Source organism: Alternaria arborescens (genome assembly GCF_004154835.1).
Source record: "Alternaria arborescens strain FERA 675 chromosome Unknown contig_48, whole genome shotgun sequence".
Taxonomy (NCBI): Eukaryota; Fungi; Ascomycota; class Dothideomycetes; order Pleosporales; family Pleosporaceae; genus Alternaria; species Alternaria arborescens.
Window position 1 is genome coordinate 37,515 of NW_021167903.1, and position 24,538 is coordinate 62,052.

At 51.5% G+C, this 24,538-nt stretch overlaps 9 protein-coding genes across 9 annotated transcripts; 4 read left to right on the top strand and 5 right to left on the bottom strand.

Annotated features, from left to right (window-relative positions):
* Positions 1–396: 396 nt before the first annotated feature.
* On the top strand, positions 397–767 carry AA0111_g11338 (hypothetical protein; the record flags this gene model as incomplete). Its single annotated transcript, XM_028645191.1, has 3 exons — positions 397–424; positions 476–529; positions 586–767. 3 exons carry the CDS (start codon positions 397–399, stop codon positions 765–767), a joined length of 264 nt encoding a protein of 87 aa, XP_028501045.1.
* An 812-nt stretch (positions 768–1,579) lies between these two features.
* AA0111_g11339 (putative beta-glucosidase G) lies at positions 1,580–4,061 on the top strand (the record flags this gene model as incomplete). The annotated part of the gene is made up of 3 exons (XM_028645192.1): positions 1,580–1,670; positions 1,736–2,051; positions 2,105–4,061. The coding sequence occupies 3 exons, from the start codon at positions 1,580–1,582 to the stop codon at positions 4,059–4,061; spliced, it is 2,364 nt and encodes a 787-aa protein (XP_028501044.1).
* A 76-nt stretch (positions 4,062–4,137) lies between these two features.
* Positions 4,138–5,355, bottom strand: AA0111_g11340 (hypothetical protein; the record flags this gene model as incomplete). Its single annotated transcript, XM_028645194.1, has 1 exon — positions 4,138–5,355. The coding sequence occupies one exon, from the start codon at positions 5,353–5,355 to the stop codon at positions 4,138–4,140; it is 1,218 nt and encodes a 405-aa protein (XP_028501063.1).
* A 1,081-nt stretch (positions 5,356–6,436) lies between these two features.
* On the bottom strand, positions 6,437–9,746 carry AA0111_g11341 (Bifunctional cytochrome P450/NADPH--P450 reductase; the record flags this gene model as incomplete). Its single annotated transcript, XM_028645195.1, has 3 exons — positions 6,437–8,890; positions 8,939–9,579; positions 9,632–9,746. The coding sequence occupies 3 exons, from the start codon at positions 9,744–9,746 to the stop codon at positions 6,437–6,439; spliced, it is 3,210 nt and encodes a 1,069-aa protein (XP_028501064.1).
* Positions 9,747–10,757: 1,011 nt separating this feature from the next.
* Positions 10,758–11,640, bottom strand: AA0111_g11342 (hypothetical protein; the record flags this gene model as incomplete). The annotated part of the gene is made up of 2 exons (XM_028645196.1): positions 10,758–11,440; positions 11,493–11,640. 2 exons carry the CDS (start codon positions 11,638–11,640, stop codon positions 10,758–10,760), a joined length of 831 nt encoding a protein of 276 aa, XP_028501061.1.
* Positions 11,641–12,039: 399 nt separating this feature from the next.
* Positions 12,040–13,173, bottom strand: AA0111_g11343 (hypothetical protein; the record flags this gene model as incomplete). Its single annotated transcript, XM_028645197.1, has 1 exon — positions 12,040–13,173. One exon carries the CDS (start codon positions 13,171–13,173, stop codon positions 12,040–12,042), a length of 1,134 nt encoding a protein of 377 aa, XP_028501062.1.
* A 5,877-nt stretch (positions 13,174–19,050) lies between these two features.
* AA0111_g11344 (hypothetical protein) lies at positions 19,051–20,154 on the top strand (the record flags this gene model as incomplete). Its single annotated transcript, XM_028645198.1, has 1 exon — positions 19,051–20,154. The coding sequence occupies one exon, from the start codon at positions 19,051–19,053 to the stop codon at positions 20,152–20,154; it is 1,104 nt and encodes a 367-aa protein (XP_028501059.1).
* A 240-nt stretch (positions 20,155–20,394) lies between these two features.
* AA0111_g11345 (hypothetical protein) lies at positions 20,395–20,643 on the bottom strand (the record flags this gene model as incomplete). The annotated part of the gene is made up of 1 exon (XM_028645199.1): positions 20,395–20,643. The coding sequence occupies one exon, from the start codon at positions 20,641–20,643 to the stop codon at positions 20,395–20,397; it is 249 nt and encodes an 82-aa protein (XP_028501060.1).
* Positions 20,644–21,639: 996 nt separating this feature from the next.
* AA0111_g11346 (hypothetical protein) lies at positions 21,640–24,040 on the top strand (the record flags this gene model as incomplete). The annotated part of the gene is made up of 3 exons (XM_028645200.1): positions 21,640–22,115; positions 22,181–23,489; positions 23,984–24,040. The coding sequence occupies 3 exons, from the start codon at positions 21,640–21,642 to the stop codon at positions 24,038–24,040; spliced, it is 1,842 nt and encodes a 613-aa protein (XP_028501057.1).
* Between the last annotated feature and the right edge of the window lie 498 nt (positions 24,041–24,538).

Below are 24,538 nucleotides of genomic sequence, written 5' to 3' on the forward strand. Positions count from 1 at the left end.
TAGTCTAGGGGTCTCCATCGCGATCTCCGAAATCCCCATGCTGCTGTTCATTCTGCATCATTACCTGCCTCGGAAGGCATGGGCTGACATGGCCTGGAAGGATCCACGAGATTTTTAGACTGGATTGCATCATGTTCCTGCGCCTTAGCGCGCGGGCCGTCCACGATGCATCTGAGATCTAACGTGTACGCGAGATGGACGCGTGAGATGTGCCACGACGCGTTGACATCTTATGATGTGCCCTGACGTCTTGATAAATATGTCAAGGCTAGCCATCGACGTATAAGTATCTCGTGTGAAAGCACTTTCTGTGGTCATCAAACATCAATCTACTCTCATCAACAACTACCTTTTCAACCAACCACTCCCCACTTCAATCAGACATACATCATCAACATGGCGGACCAGCAGTACAAGCCCACTGGTGAGCAATACAACTATCCGCCTGCTTCGCAAGAAACTGACTGGCAAACAGAGCACGGAGGCCTCAAGCAGGACGGCACCCCAGACAAGCGCGTTGGCACTGGCGGTATGTCTTCACGATCTCTCCAAGGCCGCAATCACGAATGCTAACATACGAGCCAGAGTTTGCCCAGGGCAAGGTCGACCCCCATGAGGCTGGAAAGCAGGGTGGTGCTACATCTGGCACTGGAAGCACCGACTCCTCCACTGGCTCTTCAGGATCCGGCGGCAGTGCCAAGGGCGAGTTTGCTCACGGCAAGGTTGACCCCGTCGAGGCTGGAAAGAAGGGTGGACAGACGTCTTAGATGCTCAAGCTTTTATACCCGAGATCAATCTTTAGGACATCTCTGTTGCGACATATAGTCATACTTCCAATGAATGAAGTTATCGCATACGCTGCAAGCTGAATTTGGCTGATAGCCGGCCCTGCTCAATCGACCCTGTAGTGCACAATGTGATCTCATAGCTTTGTCCAATAAACGATGACGTCAAAGCGAGTGCAGCGTATCGAGTGATGCCCTAACAACAGCTGTCCTCTTGCGAAGATTGGCCTGGTTTTGACTCTTCTCTGTAAGCAAGCTCTCCTCCACGCTTTCTTAAGGAAACTCCGCGTATCACCTTTTTGCGCAGCAATCTTCGTATGCGACAACTTAAGAATCTGGACAGTGAATGGAATCGACATCATCATGACTATTCAAATGAATGCGGTGTCGTGGTTGTAGTAGCGTAGGCTGTCGCTCGTGTACCCCACCATGCGCGTATAGCTAGCGTTCACCTAGCGATTAGTGTTACCAACGCTATTATCCGGCACATCCTCGGGCCAATCACCGTACCTTCCCATCGTATTCGAAATACGACGTATCCGCGAGCGCGGAGAGTGCCTTCCAGTCTCCCCGAGGAGGAGGTCAGATATGTATGGCAACGGTCATGGGGTTCAAAATACGACGTATCAACGATGTTTTTCTTGCGTGCAGCTTCGCTTACAGCTGTTCGAACAACTATAAGAATCTCAATATACAGGGCAGGGGCTGCTGTAGTGTTTAATGGTGGTAAAGAGCATTCTTGAATCTTCACGACACCGTTTCTGACCCTCATTATCTCACGCGACACCAGCAATATGCGTGTCGCCAAGATCGTAACACTACTTTCCACGTCGTTATCTATATGTTCTGTATGGGCTGTGGATGCGCCTGTTCGAGTCCCTCTTTGTAAGCTACGCGAATAGTCAAGCACAGGTGTTTCGAGGTTGGTGGTAGCTGATCAATCTCACTAGCTTGGACTGAAGCGACAGGAAAAGCCACCCGTTTTGTTTCCCAGCTCAACACTACAGAGAAGATTGGCCTCGTCACTGGTAATTATGGCTCCTCTCCAGGCCCACCCTGTGTAGGCTCGCTCGTGGCAATCGAGCGACTCAACTACAATGGCCTGTGCATGTCCGATGGCCCCGCTGGTTTGTCGCGTTCGGATGGCGTCAGTGTGTTTGCTTCCGGTATCACGGTCGCGGCTACATGGGATAGGCGGCTGATGTACGAACGCGGACTTGCCATTGGACAAGAATTTAGAGCCAAAGGTACGCATGTTCATCTTGGGTAAGCAAACCTCCATGCATCATATACATGCGATGCTTACTTGTATGTCACAGTCCGGCTGCTGGACCAATGGGTCGTCACGCTCAAAGTGGACGTAATTGGGAAGGCTTCGGACCAGACCCCTACCTTGCGGGTGTCGCAATGAACGAGTCCATATTCGGAATTCAGGGAGCTGGTGTGCAGACCTCCTCAAAGCACTACATCGGTAACGAACAGGAAACCCAGCGTACCCGTACTACCCGGGAAGATGGAATCGTAATAGAGGCGGTATCTGCCAACATCGACGACCGGACACTTCATGAGTTATACATCTGGCCGTTCGCCAATGCTGTCCATGCAGGGACGACGTCCGTCATGTGTGGTTACAATCGTGTCAACGACAGTTACGCTTGCGCCAATCCAGAAATACTAAACAACATTCTCAAAGACGAACTCGCCTTTCCAGGATACATTGTTTCCGACTGGGAGGCTACGCATTCAACGGTTGAAACGGTAAATGCAGGACTAGATATGGAAATGCCTGGAACCACGAGTCCGACCGGAATCTTCTACTTTGGCGACTCGCTCGCTGCTGCGATGGAAGCAGGCAACATCTCATCCGCTCGCCTTGACGATATGGCTACAAGAGTCATGACGCCATACTTTCGGCTGGGTCAAGACGAGGACTTCCCTGTCACTGATCCTGCCAGCGGACCTGTCTTCCTCACTTACACCTATGGTCACCAATCGCCCTTGGCCGCATCCTTCCCCGAGGTCCCTGCTCGAGACGTTCGTGGCGATCACGCAAAAGGCATACGTGAGTTAGGTGCGGCTGGCACTGTGTTACTCAAGAACTTGAACAACACTTTACCATTGTCGAACGAAACAAGCTTTGGTCTCTTTGGTAACGATTTTCCCGATCCGACTATCGGTTCAGTCTTTCGCGACTACGGCAACGCTGCAACGGGCTACCCAATGGGAACTCTTGATATCGGCGGTGGATCTGGAACGGTACGACACACGAGCCTCGTCAGTCCACTTGAAGCCATTCGAAACAAAATTCGTTCTTTAGGTGGGCGCGTTCAATGGCTCTTCGACAACGACGAGATTGCGGACGGAAGGTTTCGTTCGATTTACCCGATACCGCAAGTCTGCTTAATCTTCCTCAAGGCTTTCGCAACAGAAGGTTCAGATCGGCCGGATCTGGACTTCCATTGGAATGCTACCCTTGCGGTGGAGAGTACAGCAAAGTTGTGTCCCAACACTGTCGTAGTCACACATGGCCCTGGTGTTGTGTTGATGCCTTGGGCTGACAACGAGAACGTAACGGCTATTCTAGCTGCACATTACCCAGGAGAGGAGACTGGAAACTCTATTACTGATGTCCTCTGGGGCGACGTAGAACCATCTGGTCGTCTTCCGTACTCTATTCCAAAGGCTGCAGCGGATTACGGTCCACCTATTGTGGAATTACCTCGCAATGTCACTGATCCAGATGCATGGCAGGCAGATTACGTCGAAGGCCAATTGATTGACTATCGTCGCTTCGACGCGAATGACGATTTGGAGCCGCACTACGAGTTCGGATTTGGACTCTCGTATACCAGTTTTGTAATGAGTCAGGAGATGAATGTCGAGCTTCGTGGTATGCCTTTGACGCCTGTTCCTGATGAGTCGAAGGGAATCGCACCGGGTGGACTCAGGGATCTGTGGACCGTGGTCGCTGTAGCTACGGTGAACATCACGAATAACGGTGGCCGGGCTGGCTCTGCTGTACCACAGCTATATCTGTCGCTTCCTCAGGATACAACTCCTGCAGGCACGCCCGTGAAAGTCTTGAGAGGTTTCGAGAAGGTGCATCTCCTGCCAGGTGAGACGCAGACGGTGACGTTCAGTTTGATGAGGCGAGATGTTAGTTTCTGGGATGTTGACAGTAAGACTTGGACTATTCCAGCTGGGTCGATTCGTTTCACGGCAGGATTCAGCGCAAAGGACTTGCAGGCGGTATGTGACGTTGTAGTTTTGGTCTAGATTCTACAATGGAAGGCATTGGTCTATGTCTAAAGGAAATCTAATCGTAAAACATCGGACTGAAGCGCTTTCAGAGCTAGTTCTTCGCCCAAACCAAGCCTCCAGCGTTCTTGCCAGTACCCTCTTCAACGTACCTGCAGGTAGTGAAGCTCTGCCATAGATCGACAAAGAAGTTGCTCTTTTGCTGGATGTAGCGTTCGCCGAGAAGAGGAGCAATAGCCCATGTGGCTTCCTCTGCGTGGTAGAAGGGAATGCGTGGGAACATGTGGTGGACGACGTGGTACTCAATGATACCGTGGAAGATGTGGCGACCAATGAAGCCAAAGTCGCGGTCAACAGTGGAAGCAGCGCCCTTGATGAAGGTCCAGTTCTCAGCCTCGTAGTGAGGTGCGTCCTCGTGTGTGTGGTGAAGGTAGGTAATAGCGACAATCCAGTGGTTCATCCAAAGGTAAGGGAGACCGTATGCCAAGAGAGCGGTCGATGTGCCGACGCTCCTCGAGGCAAGGTAGATGGCGCTCATGGTGAGAATAAGTCCAACGTTGCTCAGGGCGACGAATGGCGCCTCAGAAGGAGTGAATACGGGCGAAGTCGGGTCCAAATGGCTTTGCTTGTACTTTGACTGGGAAGCCCGGTCGCTCTTGGTCAGACTCTTCGGTCCGGCACCGGCGTTCATCAAGATGTAAGCAGGCCAGCCAAGCACTTGGTGGAAGATAAGAGCGCCGACTTGGATGAGTGGTGTGTCGGCAGCGGCGTGGTCCATGATCTTCTGCATGATGGATGGCTCGGTGGTCCTGGCCATGGCATCAGACTTTCGGTGAGGGACGAAAACAGTGTCCTTCTCCATGTGGTTGTGGTAGCGATGATGACGTGCGTGGCTGAACTTCCAGCTAAAGAACGGCACCATCAAAATGCTGTGGAGGAACCAGCCAGTCACAGCGTTGACGGTAAGGTTATCGGAAAACGAATCATGGCCACAGTCGTGGGCGAGAATCCAGAGGCCGGTAAAGAAGCATCCCTGTACAAAGCTGTAGAGCGCCCAAAGCGGGACCGTGATAAGGGGCGAGGCGTCAAGTTGCGAAAGCCGGACGGCAGAGTAGAAGAGTCCGCTTACGATGATAAGATCGCGAACAACGTAGGAAAAGGAGCGGACCATGGAGCGCTCGAAGCACTTTGCTGGAATAGCGTCCTTTAGGGTCTTGACGTCTGGAATCGGAGTTGGCTTGACATCGTCGGCCACAGCAGTGAACCTAGTCTTGACAGGCGCTGCCTGTGTGCGGGACGTTGTTGTAATCATGGTCCAAGGAGGTGAGAAGGGAGGGAGGAGCGTGCAGAGCGTGCCGTGTCGCTACTCATCCTTTTGTACCAAAACGCGTTCGGGTGGAAGGCGAAAAATCTGCTCCTTAATGTACACCAGCCTAAGCTCAAAGCACTCGACCTACGTTTCAACGTCGCAAAGAAAACCGTGTGTACAAGACACCGCCTCGCGTCCATGGAAACAGTGGGTCTCTAACCGAGATTTCAACGTCGGCGCACAGTCGGCACTAGCAGTCTAGGATGAACACGTTGCGGTGAGGCAAGGGGAAGAGGCAGGAATGCCGGAAAGAGACCATAAGCACAAGGAACAGCATGCAGCATCCATGATTACAGGCCATTGAGCTTATCGCAACGCTGCGGGAGGTGTTGCGAGACTTGGTTGGTATCGCACTCGCACTTTGATTGTTCCAAAGTTCCTTCAGGGTCCAAGAGATGAGCCGCACCGTAACCGCATCGGGAACAGATAACACGAAGCCCCGTGGGCCCTGACGATCTTGTATGGGGCTCAGCAAGTCCAAGGCGGCCCAGGCATTGGAGGAAGACCTATCGAGATCTGACCGCCCCCAGGACAGCCCGTTCAAAGTCGCGCCGCAAGGGGAAGGAGACGCAGCTGTTGGACGAAGCTGCGACACCGGGAGAGCACGCAGCACGACGTGGTCAGCGTCTCCAGTGGGGGCATCGATATTTGGCTGCATGTATGCCTCATGCGGAGATGGAATGCTTCGTTGTTACATGCCCAACTTGACTAAGGTGTCTTGTTCGGTGATATTCAAGCACTCGGGTTATTCAGGGTCTCAGGTCTGGTGTGTGGGCTGGGCTCTGCGCCCGTGGGCCATCGGCGGGGCAATCCCCCAGAACGTGCGCGCAAGCCTAACCTTGGTTACTCCTTGGCAAGATGGCGGTAAGGTTTCCCGCCCGCCGTTGAGAATTCTACCATAGTTACAAAATTCTGCCAGACTTTGGCGATTCTGTGATTCGTTGAGGGTATGGCTCGATAGACGTGGATATTGAGCTAGTAGGCAACATGGGTGACAAACAAATTAGATAGTGATTTTCTACGTCTACTCGAAGACGTCGGTAGCGAACCTCTCGTTTCGCAGCCCCTCAAACCACTCCCTAGCCTTGGCATCATCGGCGTCCCGGCCCTCCTTCTCCTTTAACCTCTCCTTCGCAATCTTGATAAGCGTCTCCTGCACCCCATCACCAACACCCCGCGATCCACAAACAAAGAGCTTTGCGCCCGCTTCAAACTGTTCAATGACATCGGCGCGGTCGTGATAGACACGATCTTGCACGTATTTGCAGCCATGCGACTCCTCCGATTTGCGTGAGAAGGCATAACGGACTGAGACCGCACCCATGTCTTCCCAGCGCTTGAGAAGATCGGCGTACATGAGGTCGCTGGACGGTGTCCGGCAACCATAGAAGAGTATGGCGGGTGCTAGCTTGCGACCGGCAGCGACCTGAGCAGCGCGCTCTTGGATGAAGCCGCGGAAGGGCGCCAGACCAGTTCCTGCTGCCATCATGATGACCGGGACGTTCTTTGAGTCCTTTGGCAGGTGGAAGGCTTGGTGTGAGGGGCGGACGCTGACGTGCAATCTGTCGCCTGCCGCAAGGTTGGCGAGGTAGTTTGTTGCCACACCCACGTACCGACCCTGGCCACTGAGGGCTGGCGCGCTGACAACAGAATATGTGAGGGTGACGTTATTGGGATTCCATAACGGCGACGAGGATATCGAGTATTGACGCACACGCATGGGTGGCTGCATCTTTAGGAAGACGCCGAGTGGCAGCTTCGTAGATGGGAAGCGCTCGAGGAGATCGAGAACGGAGACGCGTTTTGCAGTAATCTCGGCGCTGAAGGTCTCGTCGGCGAGTCGCTCGAGCTGCTTCTTCTCCGCTTCATCGGGTGTAGCTTCAGCCAGTGCAACGACGTTGCGCTTGCTGGCAGGTTGGGCGAGTTCTACGTAGGCACCCAAGACATCAACAGCGCTGAGGGGCGTATCCGTAGGGAGAGTAGTAGGCCCAGCCGAAGAGATAGTCAGCATCGAATCCCAAGTCAAGCCAAAGTATCGCATCGCGCGTTGGACGTTTTCTTTGGGGTTCAATGGTAGGATAGCCAGGTAGTCGCCCGCGGAGTAGGTCATGCCTGATGGAAGGCTGATCTCGATGTGCCTTTTCTCTGAAGCATCTTCGTTAGAGAGAACTTCAACTTCCTCTACACGAGCCTCGCGGACGTCTTGACGTAAAGTCGACGACCTCGGTGCCGTAACCTCGACGTCAAGCGTAGTCTCCAGCGAGCCTTCGCCATCGACCTCCGTTGATCCGTACTTCTCGCGCATGGCTGGCCACAGTACTTGGTCTTCCCAGGTCTCGAAGTCGGTGAAGATGTCTCCAGAGGCAGCATCAGTGCCGCCCCATTGAACCATCTTGGTTGCGCCACGCTCTTCGAGGGTAGCGTCAAGATATTTTGGTACCTTGTGGAAGGTCTTTGCCCAATCGCGGTGACCACATCCAAAGACCGCATAGTTGACGTTCTCCAGCTCCTTGCCCTTCAAGGTGCTAACCCAATTGACAAAGTGTGCGGCATTGTCGGCAGGCGCTCCCTCGTATGAGGCAGTGACAATGACAATCGGCTTGTCGGTCGGCAAGTTCTCGCGTACAGCGTCCAGGGTGTCAACGACTGCCGCGTTGAAGCCATGGTTTGCAGCGTCACTCGCAAGTCGGTTGGCGAGCGCTTCGCATGTTCCTGTGTTGGACCCGTAATAGATGGCCATAGGCTTGCCTTTAGCAAGCTTTTCCTTCTGTACACGTGGCGCCCCATTCACTGGTGGAGGCTCGTTGAGAGTAGCCGACGCCAATTTACGTTCGAGCGATGTGGCAGAGATGCCACTTCGGAGATGCGCTCGCATATAAAAGTCCTTAGGCTTAATCGTCAGTGTCTGCTTGATTTGAAGCTGGTACGACGCATCCTCCATAGTGAAGTTGAAGTTCTGTAGGAGAATGGCAAGCACCAAGAGGGCTTCTTGCCAGGCGAACGGCCTTCCAATGCAGGCTCGCATGCCGTTGCCGAATGGCTTCCAGCAGTTGGGAAACTCGGTGTTGCGCTTTTCAAACTCTGCGTCAAGCATTCGCTCGGGGCGGAACTCCTCGGCGTCCTCGCCATATGCGACTGGATCGCGGTGAACCATGGGAAATAGTGCAACGAGTGGCGTGCCTGCCTTGACCGCATACTTTCCACCGATCGTAGTGTCTTCCTTGGCCGTCATACCCACTGCGGGCGCCGTAGGCTGAAGACGGAGAGACTCGCGTAGTACAGCATTCAGATATGGAAGCTTTGTCAAGTGGTCGACAGTAATTGGACCTTTGCCAATAACATCATCTACTTCTTGCTGCGCCTTCTCATATGCTTGAGGGTTTTTCAGCAGGTAGTAGAAAGTGAAAGAAAGCAAGCCGGAAGTCGTCTCATGTCCAGCGATCAGGAATGTGATCATGTTGTCGATGACACTCTCATCCTGTTGATGTTAGCGTGTACTCGGTCCTAGTAATCGTTTGTAACCTACCGTCATCTTCTTGCCAGTCTTGGAATCAACACCGTTCAGCATGCCGTTGAGTAGATCTTTCTTGTCGGTCGGATTATCTCTTCTCGTCTTGATCACGTCCATACTGGTTTTGCGGAGCAGTTCAATATCTCTCCAATACTTCTGCGACTCGGCGCCATAAAACATTTGCGAGATGGGGTCCCTCCTCGCACGGTCTCCACTGGTCTTGAGGAAGTCTGCCATTGACTCAACGAATGGGTGCATCTTTTGCTGGTAATACGAGTTGAACCGGTAGTCCATGGCGCAGAGAGCGATGGTATCGAGAGTCAGGCGTGTGAAGTCGTCCGTAACGTGGATAACATGCTCAGGACCATGTCTTGCCCACTTCATCACAAGTTGAGACGCAATGTCGTGCATCTCGTTGAACATGTTGCGAATGGCCAGCGGCCCTAGTTGTGGAAGCAAGACACGGTGTGCAATACCCCAATTCTCCTCTTGTGGTCCGTACGATGTGAACAGGCCATCGTGAACACCATTCCGGACTTGTTCAAGTGATGCTGCTATGATCTTTGAGAACCGTTCCTCATCGCAGATCTCGTTAAGATAAGCTTGGTTCGCGATGACGACACGGTCGCCGCCGATATAGAATTTCCAGATAGGGCCTGCACTCGTTAGCTGTCTGCTTTTGCCATGCGTGTCGGGGGGTTGATTGACCATATTTCAATGTCAAATTGCACATGGACTGTGTGGGGTTTGTTGCGTCGATGTCTCCAATGTTGCCAACAATGGGCAGGCCAGGTGGGCCGGGTATGGGCTCAAGATTCGCCATTGTGATGTAAATTACAGCAGTAGAAAGGAACTAGGAACGAAAAAAGACGACGGTATATGAATGTTCGTGGATCGCTGAAGATGTATGTGTTGTTGGGATGTCGGGAGAGCTCGTTCTATCTATAATGAATCAGAATAATTAAGTCATGCCACGTCGTTCGCATAATGACGCACTGAAACAGAGCAAATCCTTTCGCGCGCCCCGAATGCTACCTCCTTGACGCGTTGGGACCACTTTTGGTGCTTTGAGAGAAAGATGCCTCGGTCGTTGTCGTGAAATTCAAGCACGGTGATTTGTTGTTGCCGTTTCGGGTAGTCGCCGTGTCGGAGCTTTTCACGTCGGTGCACGGAGGAACTATGAGGTCGGCCGAGCTTGAGGCTGGAAGCACATGCAAAGCCACTGAATACACGAGATGGAATTGGAAGCCGAGGACGAATGCGATCGCAAAAGTTGATGATGGTGCTTAAGAAGGTGCAGCGTGTCAGAAACAATGTTATGCAACGCATGCGTAGTGCGACTTAGCATTGGGTCTATCTCGATTGGTTGCAGTACCGAAGCGGTGGGATGATGTATGTGAACCAAACGCTGGCAACTTTGGCGATCGGGTGCCTCTTGGAGGTGCAGCCACGAGGTTTTGTAGTTATGGTCTTCCAAAGTCTCATCTACGAGGGTGACGTAATATCATTTCATAGTCCAGAGTATGTCATGTGTGTGTATCGTACAGGAATGTATCGTGGTCGCGGTTGCTCTCGTGCAATTCTTCGTCGTTGCCGCCTTCTCTCACCTAGGAAGAGTAAACACTGCAATACCCAGGTCATCATCGCCTACTCAGAACGCCCATAACGCGGAGAGATCATGATCATTCGTACATTCAGGAAGGAAGCAAATATTGCTTGCGGGTGATCGCCCACCGCTCACCAACGCGAGATCAATGACCCTTACCCTTGCCCTACAAACCTCGGCCTCGAGCGAAGCCACAGGCACGCCTCCGTTACCACAGATGATCGCCCGCTATAAGCGTATCCACAACACGGCGAAAGCACCCATTGCCATAAGTGGTATCGACACCGCCCATCTTTCTGCACCCGCTTGCATGTTCACGAAAGGGCTTCCATCGCCGTTGGCCGGAGGATCTGGCTCATCCGACTCCGACCCCGTCGCCGATGGAGGTGGAGATGCGGTCGATGAGGCTCCCGCTGTCGGCGCCGGAGCGGAAGGCTGGGCAGTTTCGCTGCGCAATGACACCGCAGACGTTGGCGACGCGCCAGCAACGGTAGACGTGACGATGCTGCCTGTACTGATGCCGGTTGGGTTCACTACTATGGGTACGACTATCTGCAATGTGTTGCCGTCGCCATCGGTGGTCGTCCGGGTTATAGTTGTGCTAACTGGGCTTGTGAAGCCATCGCTATCATCGTCGTCGCTTTCGCTGGTGGTGGTGGTCGGCTTCGGTGCAGCGGCGGTCGTCGTAGGAGGGGCACGCGTGGTCGATGGCGGCACGTAGCTACTCGAGACGGCGTCGTATGCATCATCCACCACCTCTGCCGGTATCGTACAGCCTATTGCATCGCAATACAGTTCTAGCGGGCCGAGGACGAGTTCGAGAGCCCAGTCGTCCGCATCGCAGTTGGTGACGGCGCACGCGACGGCGCTGGGGAGGTAAGAGGCGCTGCTTTCGCTTGTCTGACATATACCTGCACAACCATCAGTCCATGCCGCAGTGGAGCGATAAAGGCACCGACTCACATTTCCTATAGCCGCAACCCGCTTCTGTGTTGCCTAAGCAGTCCTGCCAGCACTTAGGCAGACCTTGCAGCCACCAGTCCCGATGCGCAACGGCACCCAACGCGAAGACATGCGCAAACAATAGCCATCGCCCAGTAGAGGCGAACATGATCGTACAGTTGGCAAAGAGCGACGTGGTAGCGAGCGACAGTCGTGGTGAGGCAAAGGCGATTGCAGCCTTAAGGGGACCAGTCGTCCACAACCTGCTGTTCTGCGCCTACCACCATCACGTCTGTACTCACAGGAGTCGCATGGCGAGTGGCGCCTGCATCCTTTACTGACCACTATCAGCCGGAACCAACCAGTGTGTGGCATTGATCGTCGCCGTCATCGTGTCTATTCGCTTGCGTTTCAGCTTCGGGAAATATGCAGGCGAGTCGGGAGTCCGCTTGTCCGCTTTCTCACCATAGTCACACAAGCACTGTTTGTAAGACGATGCGCAACTATTGACACTTTGGGATATTTACGTTAACTATACGCAACTGCTGACTCCTTAATAGAGTGACGTCTACTTTGCATGCGGAGTGACCACGGTGAAGTTACCCCAACCTCCGTTCTTTGCAGCGTTCTCAATGGCGGCATGGTGTGCATCGAGGCTGAAGGTGGCGACCTCAGCGCCATTTCTTTTCCCAATCTTTAAGAATCCAGCTGTCACCATATTGATGACCAGTTGTGCTGTAGTGGGTTGATACATCCACCTTCCCGTTACCTGCAAGTTCTTGTGAACCATAACAAGATGTGGCAGCACAAGATCCCCACCTGCGCCACCGCTCAGAACGACTCTCCCGCCACCTTTGAGGGTATGCGACACCGCCGAAAGATACAGTGGTGTTGCGAACTTCCCAGGTGTCCAATCATTGTAGACATCGACACCATCTTCAGGAGCGACCCCTTTGATCGCAACGGCATCGCTTTCTACGTTTCCCGTCATCACCACGTGCTGTAGGCGATCCGGACTCCCAAGAGCGAGTTTCATGTCTTCCAATTTCTGCTTGTTTCTTCCCAACGCGATGACATTGGCGCCGAGCGCCAGCGCGACTTCCACAGCAGCGCCACCAAACGAACCGCCCGAAGGTCCAATGACGACGGTCTCACCAGCCTTGATATTTGCTGCCTCGATAAGTGCACCGGCCGCTACCATGTATACAGGGAGGAGAGTGAGATCCGCAGAAGTGTACGTCAACTCGCCCAAGAGACGTTGCTCATTCAGCAAAAAGCAGTTCTCCAACGGCACCTTTTGAAATTGTTGCAATGATCCATCACGCCATTCATGCATCAACTTCTGGTGCGCATCCGTATCATCACCCCCATGATGGCCCTGCATGATGATAACTTTTGGGTCGTCTCTGGCGCGAACCGTTGGATCGACGTAGACCAGATCTCCCGGCTTCATTTTCACAGAATCCGATCCAACGGCGTGGATGCGGCCAACGGCCCCTGGGTTTGGAACGAATGGTGGCTTGAGATGGAGGGCAGCGAGCTTGCCACTATGTACGGCATTCGTGTACGGGGTCAGAAACGTTGCTTCAACGCGGATGACCGCTGAGCCTTGAGTAGCAGTGGGTACGGGTAGAGAAACGACTTCCGAAGGAGAAGAGAAAGAAGAGAGCCAGACGGCGCGGTTGTTCAAGCTTTCTCCCATGTTGTAAGTCGGGTTGTGCTTTGATATCTACTTACTGGCAGATGGGCTTTTGGTCTTATACATGGGGATGGCCCATACCCACAGGATGTAGTGACGTCGCACTCTTTTCAGTCTACCCCGACATTTGCAAAACCTCCGCAATGCCTTGCAGTCGTGCACCGGAGCCTTGGGTCACGACGCGTCGCTGTCGCAAGCATTCAAGCGCATTCGATACCGTGCTCTTATTGGAGGCGGTAGCTTGTATCGAGCGATCATACCCGTGTAGTAATCAGCAGCATGAACACATACTGTTAACGAATGCGCTACCACCGGTATATTTCATTGGCATTCTACATGCTGATTGGGTATAGTTTGTCCGTTCGACGAAGCTTGTTCGCACATCACAGCACATGGTTCGTACAACCGGAATTGTCGGCTTTAGAGCAAGGCCGAGGGCGGCTCTTGCGATCTTCGATATGTAACGCACGCCCCAGAAACATTTCTCTGCGAGTCGAGCGCTTACCTGATGTGCGAACCGTTCTACAATACTCGTCACAGAACCTGTACGATTATATCCGAGAACATAACTCTGAGTGATTACTTATTACAAGTGCGACGCAACCTGTAACATGGAGTGACTCTACGACTCTCTATTTGTAAGAATACATGTAATACTTTAGACAGGCGTCTTAGCAGGTAGTTACTGTCGTAGTAGTCGTTATCCAACGAGCCTGACAATTATGATGCGTGTTGCACGACCACGAAGTGCGCCATCTTGTCACGATCGACAAAGCAGGAGTTCACTGCTCGGGATTATCGTCACGTGTTGCTCAAATACATATGCCTAAGCTCCCTGAACACTTTAATGCCGTCCTGTTCCTTCACACTACTTACGTTCAACACTGGATACCCTGATGTAACCTTTATTAGGTCCAAGACGAGCGTTACTCCCAACGACAGATAATTCATCTAACGCCTTGCTAGGCTGTCTCATACGGGGGTGCTTCGTATCATTAATGTCCAGGACAGCGAGTTCGACTTGTGACCTAGTCACCGGAACGTCCTTGGTTGTTCGTGTCCAATCCCCCAAACCTAGGTTCTCGTGCGCCGATCGTTGCAAATGCAATGTTGAGTTCCCCAACCACTCCGCACGTCCGTATGCAAGTTTTTGATTATGGCGTAAAACTCGTAGTTTACTGATGATGGCGAATATCGTCTCTAAGAATAGCGATGTGACAATGATACAGCCACCTAACACTAAGACAATGGAAAGCATCCATACCCTGAAAGAGTAATGTGCGGACGACTTAACTCTCTAGCGATGAGATTAGCGAGGACCGTTTGGAACAAAGAGAGCACGAACCTGGCTATGACACATCCTGTGACACGGTCTTTTCTTACAAGCACCAGGCGCCATAGGTGGCCAGTAACCTCGCGCATACTCGACTACGTTAGCTTGAAGACCGATCATACTAGCTTTGTACATATGCTCCCGCTCTTGCTGCCATTGATCTTTGGGAAGGAGGGCCATCTGGGTGTTTCCGAAAACAGTATTCTGTGCGAGAAGAGCCGGAGCACCGTTTGTGACCGTCCAGGAAGCTTCCAGTTGTTTGTTAACCAGCAAATTTATGATAGGTGCAAGGATTGAATAATCTTGAGAATTGGACTGGTTCAGGACGGTAGTACCGACACATCCTGTTCCAGCTGGGAGATCTGCACCACAGAAAGACATGTCTGTCACGCAGCCTAGCACACCTGCACCGGCGTGATCCCTTTGGGCATGACTAGCAGTGCCATTTTCTTCCAAGAGAGTAGTCCTTGAAAACCACGGATCACTACTTTTGTTTAATGCTAATATCTCGGAAGTGTCTAGGAAGAGGAGCGAGACCTCGCCTTCAGTCGTTGTCTGCAGTTGGGGAACCCAGTCTATCGAAGGATGCCTGACGACCCTGAAGATGTGTTAAGAGGATATAAAGATGCGTTCTCAAAGGTCGAGTAGGAAGTTGTGCTGTTATATAGAATGAGTGAAAGACTTACTGCATCCGATAGCTGCTGACTGACATGATGTCTATAGTCCACACTGTCTTATCCAAGTCGTAAGTGTAGAGATAAGGCTGAAATGGGATCGATCCATATGTATATGCAAGAAGGCGCCGCCCTGAGTTATTGTCCGTGATTATCTTTGTATAACCATGCGTACGGAGTGGAGCACAGCGCGTTGTATAGCGGAGAATAAAGCGTGGGATATTGTTAAGCCCAAGGTGTGTGTCAGATTCGACGTTGCCAGAGTCGAGTAGTAGATTGCCTGTGCTGGACTCACATATCTCCACGTCAAAGGGGCATGATGCATTCCTGTCAGTTGTGAATGGTAATGCTGACTTGACGAAAGTGTTGCAACTTCCGGCGGATGATGCATTCGTACCGTTGTAGCATTGGGTCGCATGGTTAAAAGAGTCCTGGTTTATCCGGTTGTGGTACGGCGTCAGCGAGGTAATAGCCTTTTGCGCTTCCAAGTCCGTGAGCTCATTATCCATCTCAAGCACACCGCAGTAACGGCCCGATATTAAAGCCTCATTTGTCGCGCTGAGTAGAGCCTTAGATGATGTGATGCCTGTCTTGGTATTCAGTATAGTTGTGAATAGAAAAGTAAAGTTTGCGGAACGTACTTAGTCCTAAAGAAGCGGCTGAAACAATAGCTGCTAAGCATGCGACGGGAAGTAGTCTTCTGTGATTGCTCCCGATCCTCCCATGCCAGGCACGAACCGATTGTAACAGACTGAGGGCGGTATCAAAGGCTACAGGTGAGTTACGTAAGACAGCTTGTCGTTGATGATAGATGCCGTCCTGCGCTACATTTGTTGAAAACGCTAAGTGCAGAGTAAACCGTACGATCTTCCAGAAACTGCGCACGACTAGGCTAGTGTATATCGCGATGAACGCAATCAACAGAGCACCTTGTTGCTGACTAAGCGTTAGGGTCGCACCGTGGAATGCCCCTAGGGGGCGATTGATCCAGACGCCAGTATATATGTCGTCTTCGATGGAACCAACGGGAATCGTGAGGGACATTCCGTTTGATAGTTACTACTATCAGGTGACTGACACTGAACTAATACTGTGATCAAGACTAATCTAAGTGACGATAGGCATTCTGCGTGTTCTTGTCTGAGGGGAACGCTGACGACGGGGGTGAAAATTTGGCGCTGAACTATCTAGTGTACGCGCAGAATAGAGTTGGTCGCTTTGCAAGCTCTGGACCAGGCGGAGAAATGATGAGAGAAGAGCTTAATATGAAGGTCTAGAGTAAGCCTCAAATGCACAGCCTGACCTCGTGCATCACTTACCTTCTAAAAATACGTACAAGCTGCAGTGCATTAATCGGTTATGCTTCAACGCCATTGGGTCACATTCACGTGTGCAACGTTCTGGCAGCCATGGCGGACGCGGGCGGCTAGCAGCGTTGGCGTATGTGGGCCGGCCCGACCATTGGCTGCGGGGCTGCTGAGACCCTGACGTTGGTGAGTGAGATTGGTGCCTAAAATCTAGCACTGCGTCGAATAGGCAACGCTGAGAGGACTCAAGGCAGTATGTAATCAGGTGTTGTCATTTACAGGATGTGATGTGTAACAGAATTAACGTCTAACTGCTACATCCACTCCCCAAGAGAAGCATGTGTTTTCAACATTAGGTGCTTGGACCACCGTCGATCAGACATAGACTCCTTAACCAGCCACACCGCGTAGGTCGTGATGCATATACAGCTCGCCAGATAGAACATCGGTCGCCTATCATCGTCGGTCTCAGTATTCTTTGTTCGTCTGAACCTTCCGCAGACCCCTTGACCCAATGTCACGATCATGCGCAAACACGAGCTCCAACTCATTGTTTGCATTCGCACGTATGCCAACCCCCTCATTGAAAGTACTAAGATAGTCGATGCCCACAGAGACGTTCCCCAGGTGGTCAGGTCGATTTGACTGTAGAGCGAGAGCCACAAGCTCAATCGATGGATTCCAGGCTGTAGAGCTATAGCCGGTGAATAGCATATAGGCGAGGTAAAGAACAGTGACGACGCAGTAGAAACATAGAACTGCCATCGAGAGGCGAACAGATGTGGAATGATTCTCATGGCCGAAACCGTACCAAGTGTAGGTGAAGCGGAAAGAAGATGTATTGTTCGTACTCTTGCTTAACGCGTCTTCTCGCCAGCTCGAATCGTACCGAGAGGGGATTGGGATGTTCGAGATGGTGTCTGTCAGCGACACGGCGAGTGCACGGAACATTCCGAGGCCTTTAGAGGTCAACTCTTGTAAGAACTTCTGGTCCTTTAGTTAGCCTGTGATCATGAAAGAAAACGAGGCGAGATTGCTGCCGGTTTTACTCGCATGTTCTGTAGGAAGTACAGTTGCATTCGTTCTTCGCACATGCTTAGATATGAGAACCAGCGGTCGCGACGCAGCATGGTATCACGATCGCTACCAGTGGTTTTCGCATCGAAATCGGCGAGATAAACCAGACAAAGCTAGGCATTGTTTGTCTTGTCGATGCAGCATCAGCCACCTCAGCAGAGTTATCCGAAGCGATGCGAATAAAGGACGGTTTTATTTGTTGGGTCTTTGTTGAATCATGATAGGCTAGGCGCCGCGGCCTAGGGTACGTCATCTTGGCCCATTAGGCTCCCATCCCCCAATCCGTGAGGTTTGACCCCGCATCGTTGCAACCTGGACTGCGACTCATACATCCGTTCCGCAAGATTCCCCCGGCAAAGTTGAAGAAGTGATCTCTTCATCGGACAACATTCATATAATTCATTTAGAATTTCTAATTCAGTTGAAGATAGTATCCAGCTATTAGCAAAGACAATCAACCATGCAACACGAATTAAGATCTGCGAACAGTAAAAGTATGAATATGTGCTCTGGTCCTACCGGTCCCCGGGAAGAATTATATACAAGTGTTGGAACGTTCACGCGAAGTCATCATCTATCACCTGTAGATGATGGACAAATCCGTATACTGGCTGTCACTGTTCAAGATGATAATGTCGAAGATATGGTGCTCAGCCTTGTACCTGCACGACTCTCAGGTGATCGAGAACGTCCTTTTACGGATATCACGATGGAATACACAGCAATTTCCTACGCTTGGGATCCGAGATTCAATGTTGAGGATAATCTGCAAGTACCGTGCACGAGTCCAGTCACAAATCAACACTGCCTAAGTTTCAACCCTGACGGGAACTGAGATACGATGTTAATACCATACTCACAATTCTGGATGCTCGTTGATATCCTGCAAGTTGTCAGGCAAGGAGCAGGGTGTAACGAGAAAGATCATGTATGGACTAGGTTCTTCTGGATCGATCAGATTTGCATCGATCAGTCCGACGATGCAGAGAAGTCAGCACAAGTGCGAATGATGCATGACATATACTACTGCGCAAAAGAGACTCTAATATATCTTGGCGAAGAGGACAAAGATACTCAGTCAGCTTTTGATCTTGGAAGAACTTTTGCCTCAGTCAAGGATGAAAACATAGACAGAGTTTTACAGATTTCGCAGGACGGCAGGTACGATCAGCGAAAAGTAAACTGGCCTTTGTTGCTACCTCATCTTCCCGTTGACGTAGCAATGGATGCAGGGGACGCCTTTGGTCTGCATCTGTTGATGTGTAGATGGTTTGATCGGACATGGGTAGTACAAGAGATCGTAGCTTCCACGGAAGCTCGATTAGTCTGTGGGAATCAAACCATGCTCTAGACTGACCTTGCGGACGCATGTGAATTCCTCACGGCTTATGGAGACTGGTCACGTTACCTAGGGCTAGAACGTTGCCGCCAAACGGTCGATATGGAATGCGCAAGAAAATCCTATCTCTTCTGGCGCTTGTTCATCACCATGGAAATCCGGGAAGTAGAACTCGGAGAATTTGCGGACAACATTCTGCAAGCAGCAGGTGAATCCGCTAGGAATAGGACGTTTGGTCGACTATTCATGCTGTTCACTATGCGAGGAGTAACAGACCCGCGAGATACGATCTTTGCTATGTTCAACATTCTCTCGGAAATTCAAGGCTGTACTACTGGTGATCTTATTGACTATAGCTTGTCACCACGAAAGGTCTACCTGAACGCAACGCAACTCTGGGCGAGGAGCAGTCAACTACGAAGAGTTTCCAATGGACTATCAAAGGAAACAGAGTTAGGGCGGAGCGCGACAGAGATCTCGTTTTTTGATTTTGTCGTAGACTTCGAATTCAACGAGAAGCTGAATCTTCCGTCTTGGGTGCCTAGTTGGCGAGGAACATCGGGTGCTTTCTATGAGAATCCCAATTTCTGTGCTGCCACTAGAGCCAAGCCATACCTCAATCCACCAGATCCAGTTCTGTTTGATGACGACGAGATACCGCTACTTGTTAGAGGCATCAAGCTATTCACAGTATCGATGCTGAGTCCAGTCACGGCCGATGGTGAACTTTCAATATTGGAACACCGAAAAATGCTCAGTCAATTTGTGGATCCATATCCAACAACGGAGGAAACATTCGCAGAAGTTTACGAGAGCACTCTAGACTTAGACGCATCACAATCAATCTGTGAAGGCAACAGACCTTGCAAATTCTGGGACGTTATCTGCAAACAGCCGGCAGCCCTTCCACAAAACACAACCAAGGATATGACGGGGTCATGCGTGGGGCCATTCCAGGAGTCCTGGCCTATTGCCTTACGGCCAGGGCTTTTTGACTCAAAAACCTTCAAAGGCTTCACGAAAAAGCGGAATCTTTTCATTTCACAAGACGGCTTTCTTGGTCTAGGTCCCCCTCGGCTAAAAATGGGGGATATTGTCTGTTTGCTGTTTGGAGGCGCAATGCCGTACGCTCTAAGAAAGTTAGAATCTGAGAGATATGAATTCCTCGGATATTGTCTTGTATATGGTATCATGTCAGGTGAAGCACTGGAAAGTATGCCCAAGGATAGGATCGAGAACTTCATCATGGTTTAGCTTAGTAAGAGCAAGGTTAAGAAACTATCTTACCATGTATGCTAAGCTGCATTCTGTAGTCAAGCGCTTACGAATATATCTGGCCTACTTTTGGGTCAGTCAGGGCAAATGTGACTCAGCGTCATACTCACCTACAGGGCTGAGTAAGTAAGCAATGTTACGACATGAGAAGGTTCCTTTGTAACTTCATTGCCCATCTTTTGTGGCGGCAACCACCTCCACTTTCGTACGGCATATCATCTAGGCGATATTCCTGATGCAGAACGAATCGATCCAGACGTAATCAAACCTACGTCGCTGGGCCTCCCGGCATGTGCACTCGATCTTTGTCCAGCCCCTGGCCGTGGTGCGCGTAGCGATGTCGTTGAAAGCCTGGAAGTTGACCTCTTCGCTGTCCCAGGTATGCGAAAGGATAGCAAAGGGAATTGGCGGGCGTCCGATGAACTCCTGCATCCGTAGCGAGCCGCCGCGACAGTCGATCAATCTCATCTTGTACAGACAAGATGCGTGTCGTATTGTTAGAAAATTCGGAAGTGTGAGTTGTTGACGCAGCTTATCGCTCCCAGGGCTGCGCACCATCCATATCAGCATCAATACGTGCCAGCGCTGTCGGTGTTAGGCGCAATCACTGGCGGCACGGCTCGCTACGAAGCTTCGTGGACGGCAGCGCAGTTGCCTAATCGCGCCCGTTACCGTTATCAACACTAGCGGCACCTCATTGTGGACGGGTGGCATAGAGTATAGGTTTCTGATGAGAAGTACCTATCATTGGGTCATACATTCGGCTTACTGCAGTGACATGAGTGTGGTTCAAGATGAATGAGTAGAGATTCTGCAAGAAGCGATGAGCGCGACTCAGGTGTGCGAAGAAACTCGTTCCTTCTCAACGCTTGGACTACACCCAATCTGGACTGACGCCAATTTGAAGGCACCTTGAATATACAGCTGCATATAATGAAGCCAAGTGTTTGGAAACACATATCTACTGCATTGGGGCACAAGATTTACCATCGTGTCTGGAGTGTTGGCGTGTCGGAAACCGGATTTAAGCGAGTCCAAGACCAAGGTGACAGGGCTCCGACTAGGCACCTTTCCCCTGGTACGTAATTATCTACAAAAAGGTATGACGCGGATCTTTCGGATGCGATACTGATATTGCCAAGGGTTGGCAGCTGTACCCCCAATTTCCGGAATGGGGAAGGTGTGGGGCCGCGTCGGGTCTCTAAAGGAAAGGAAACACGAAAGCAGCAGGCATCAGGTGTCGTACGGGGCTGAGCTCTTCTTTCGCGAACAGCGGACCCGGTGCCAAGTCTACATTCCTTAGTGAAATAGTCAAGGCAAGACCGGGATAGGCGACACGTCGATCCAGTGACAAACGAATCGTAAAGCTAAAGATTGGGCTGTACGGGAAGGACTCCTCAGATGCGCTGAGTATAACTGCAGGCCTCCCTCTTTATCCCACAACGCTTCGCGAAGTTTCGAGCCATGGAGAACACCAAGTACACGCCCGTCGACTCTACCGAGACTAATGATCCATCAGAGCAAAAGAGAAAGAGCTTGCTGCCCCGAAATGAAAAATGGCAACTGGGCATCTTCTACGCAGCCCTCGCGACTTCAATTGTCTGCGTTTTAAATCTCATCATCACTATATGGGCGTTTGTGACTCACGGGATGACGTACGGGAGCGCTGTGCTGTACGAAGGCTCCTGCGAGACGACTAAGAATTTGAACATCGGCGTCCATCTTATCATCAACATCTTCAGTTCTGCCATACTGAGCGGCAGCAACTACACTATGCAATGTTTGTCCTCGCCTACCAGATCGGAGGTGGATGATGCGCATGCGCGAGGAACATGGCTGGACATCGGAGTGCCTAGCATTCGCAACCTGCGCAGCATTGCGAAGCGGAGGTTGTGGATTTGGCTACTGCTGTGTGTATCATCAATACCGTTACATCTCTTGTAGGTCGGACCCAGTGATCATCACGATATGCCGACCATGCACTCACGCAAAACCTGGATTGCAGCTACAATTCTGTTGTCTTTACAACGCTCTCAGGAAACTCCTACTTTGTTTACATCACGAACGAGGCGTGGCTTTCGTCGTCCGATAGTCTTATCGTTCCCGACTCGGGGGAGTACGGTCCACTTCTGACTGAGCTTGTGGACAAACAGCTCTGGAAGGCAAATCAAGCTGGTTCGCTCCAGCGCCTCGAACCCAGGTCATGCATCGATGCGTACGCTCGCTCCTTTATATCCGCTCGAGGTAATCTCCTCGTGATTACCTCTAATTCTACCAGCTCCTCCGAAGCAGGGGAAATCTTTGACTACGCATCTGGAGGCGAAATTACCATCACTGGAGGCCAGGATGCCACAAACCTCGACCCGTACTCCTGGATATGCGGCGACAGCCTGAAGTGTCTCAAATACTACAAATCTAGTAAGTTGAGACACAAGTGTATGGAGTACGAATTCTGCGATGTCGATGCTCTGGGGATTCGCAACAACCCTCAGAACTGGACATTGAATCAGCGGAAAGTCGATTACTGCTTAAGCACGGAGACGGAAGAACACTGCAAATTGCGCCTCAACGCTGCGATCGCGGCCCTGGTCATCTTCACAAATTTTTGCAAAGCTTTGCTAATCATTACCACATACTTTTCGACAAGAGAGCACCTCCTCCTCGGCATCGGCGATGCCATAGTCAGCTTCCTGTCTCACCCTGATCCAGTCACTGAAGGCTCATCCCTCTTATCTAAGGATGATGCAACGCCTCATCAAAAGTTCTCCAGTTCTTCGTTCGGGCCGCGCCCCTTCCACTCATCGCGCAAGCGCTGGCTCGCCGCTGTCTCGCGGCGCCGCACAATCACCATCTTCACAACCGCCGCTCTAAGTCTAATCATCTGCTCCGCGCTACTCATCTACGCCTCCTTCAACATGAAAGGCGCAAAGCCATCCGACATATGGACCCTCGGCTTCGGCCAGCCAAGCGAAAACACCCTCATAACCTTCGCAGGCATCCGGCGCCGTATGATCCGCACCGCCGGACTCCTCTCCAATGTCCTAATTGCAAACACTCCCCAATTAGTTTTGTCCTTTATATACTTCTCTTGCAATGCTCATCTTACTTCCATGCTCGCTGCTCGCGAATGGTCGTCCTTTGCCAAGACTAGGAAGGGCCTGCGCGTGCACACACATCCGCGCGGCGCTCAGCGCGCAACGTACTTCCTGCAACTGCCCTGGCGGTACAGTGCGCCCATGATCTTGGCAGGTGCTCTGCTACATTGGCTCGCATCGCAGAGCATTTTTGTTGTTAGCGTCGAGTGGTGGGCAAATGTGAGTCAGACTGTACCTGAGAGTACGGAGATGCAGGTGGGAGAATGGGGAAGGGATGATTGGCATGATTTCGCTACGTGCGGATACTCGCCACTAGCGCTGTTCATCTTTATCATTCTTGCTGCAGTTTTTTTGGTGGTGATGGTGGGGGTTGGGTGGAGGTGGTTGGAGGAAGGGATCCCTGTTGTGGGAAGTTGTAGTTTGGGGATCGCGGCCGCCTGCCATGTGGATACAGGTGAAGAGAGGCTCTTTGGTGAGGGGCGATTGAAATGGGGTTCGGTTGAGCGGCTCGAAGAGGATGGGAGTGTGGTGAAGAGATGTGGGTTCTCGATTGGGGAGGTTGGGTGGCCCGTGGAAGGGGAGGTATATGGTTAGGTGACATGTGAATGTGACTGGAGTAGAATATATTTACAATGTTGCAAACAAACTCTGGCTTTCTATAGCGTGCTGTAGGTCTTTTATCCACTATGAACTCATTTCTGAGGCTTTCACAGGTCACGATCGACATTGAGGTCTACCTCGCCCGAGGCAGTGCTCCATCTATCGAGTAGACCGTAGTGCTTTTGATTCGCAGTCAGGCAACAGCATTATGAGTGGGCCAGTGGTGTGAGGTGAACAGGCGGAAGATCCTAAAAGTATTAGGGAGACCATCATGCAAGGACTCTATGGGAATCAGCCGGCGCTATTGTATGCGATGAGCAGACCTGGAAGCTGCACCTCTTGACTGAAGGCCGCTCGGGAAATCGGACTGGACACGCTTCGTCTAGGATTTCCACGATGTCTCGGGAATTGCCGGCTCCGTCGAACGCAAAGTCGCAGCTTGTCCGGCATGCATGAATCTCCGCCACCTAGTTTTACAATCAAACCCAGCCAACTTTTCACCGTCTAATACTAGCTCTTCTTTGGATTCATATCTCCATATGACGTCTATGCATAAAGTTGCCCCACTCCCATAGGAATCCTAAGCCGCTCACAAGGTCGTAGCAGCGCCGTGTTCGAGAGTCTAATACAGTCGTTCCACTTACTGTCAGCACTCCGTTAACACAGAG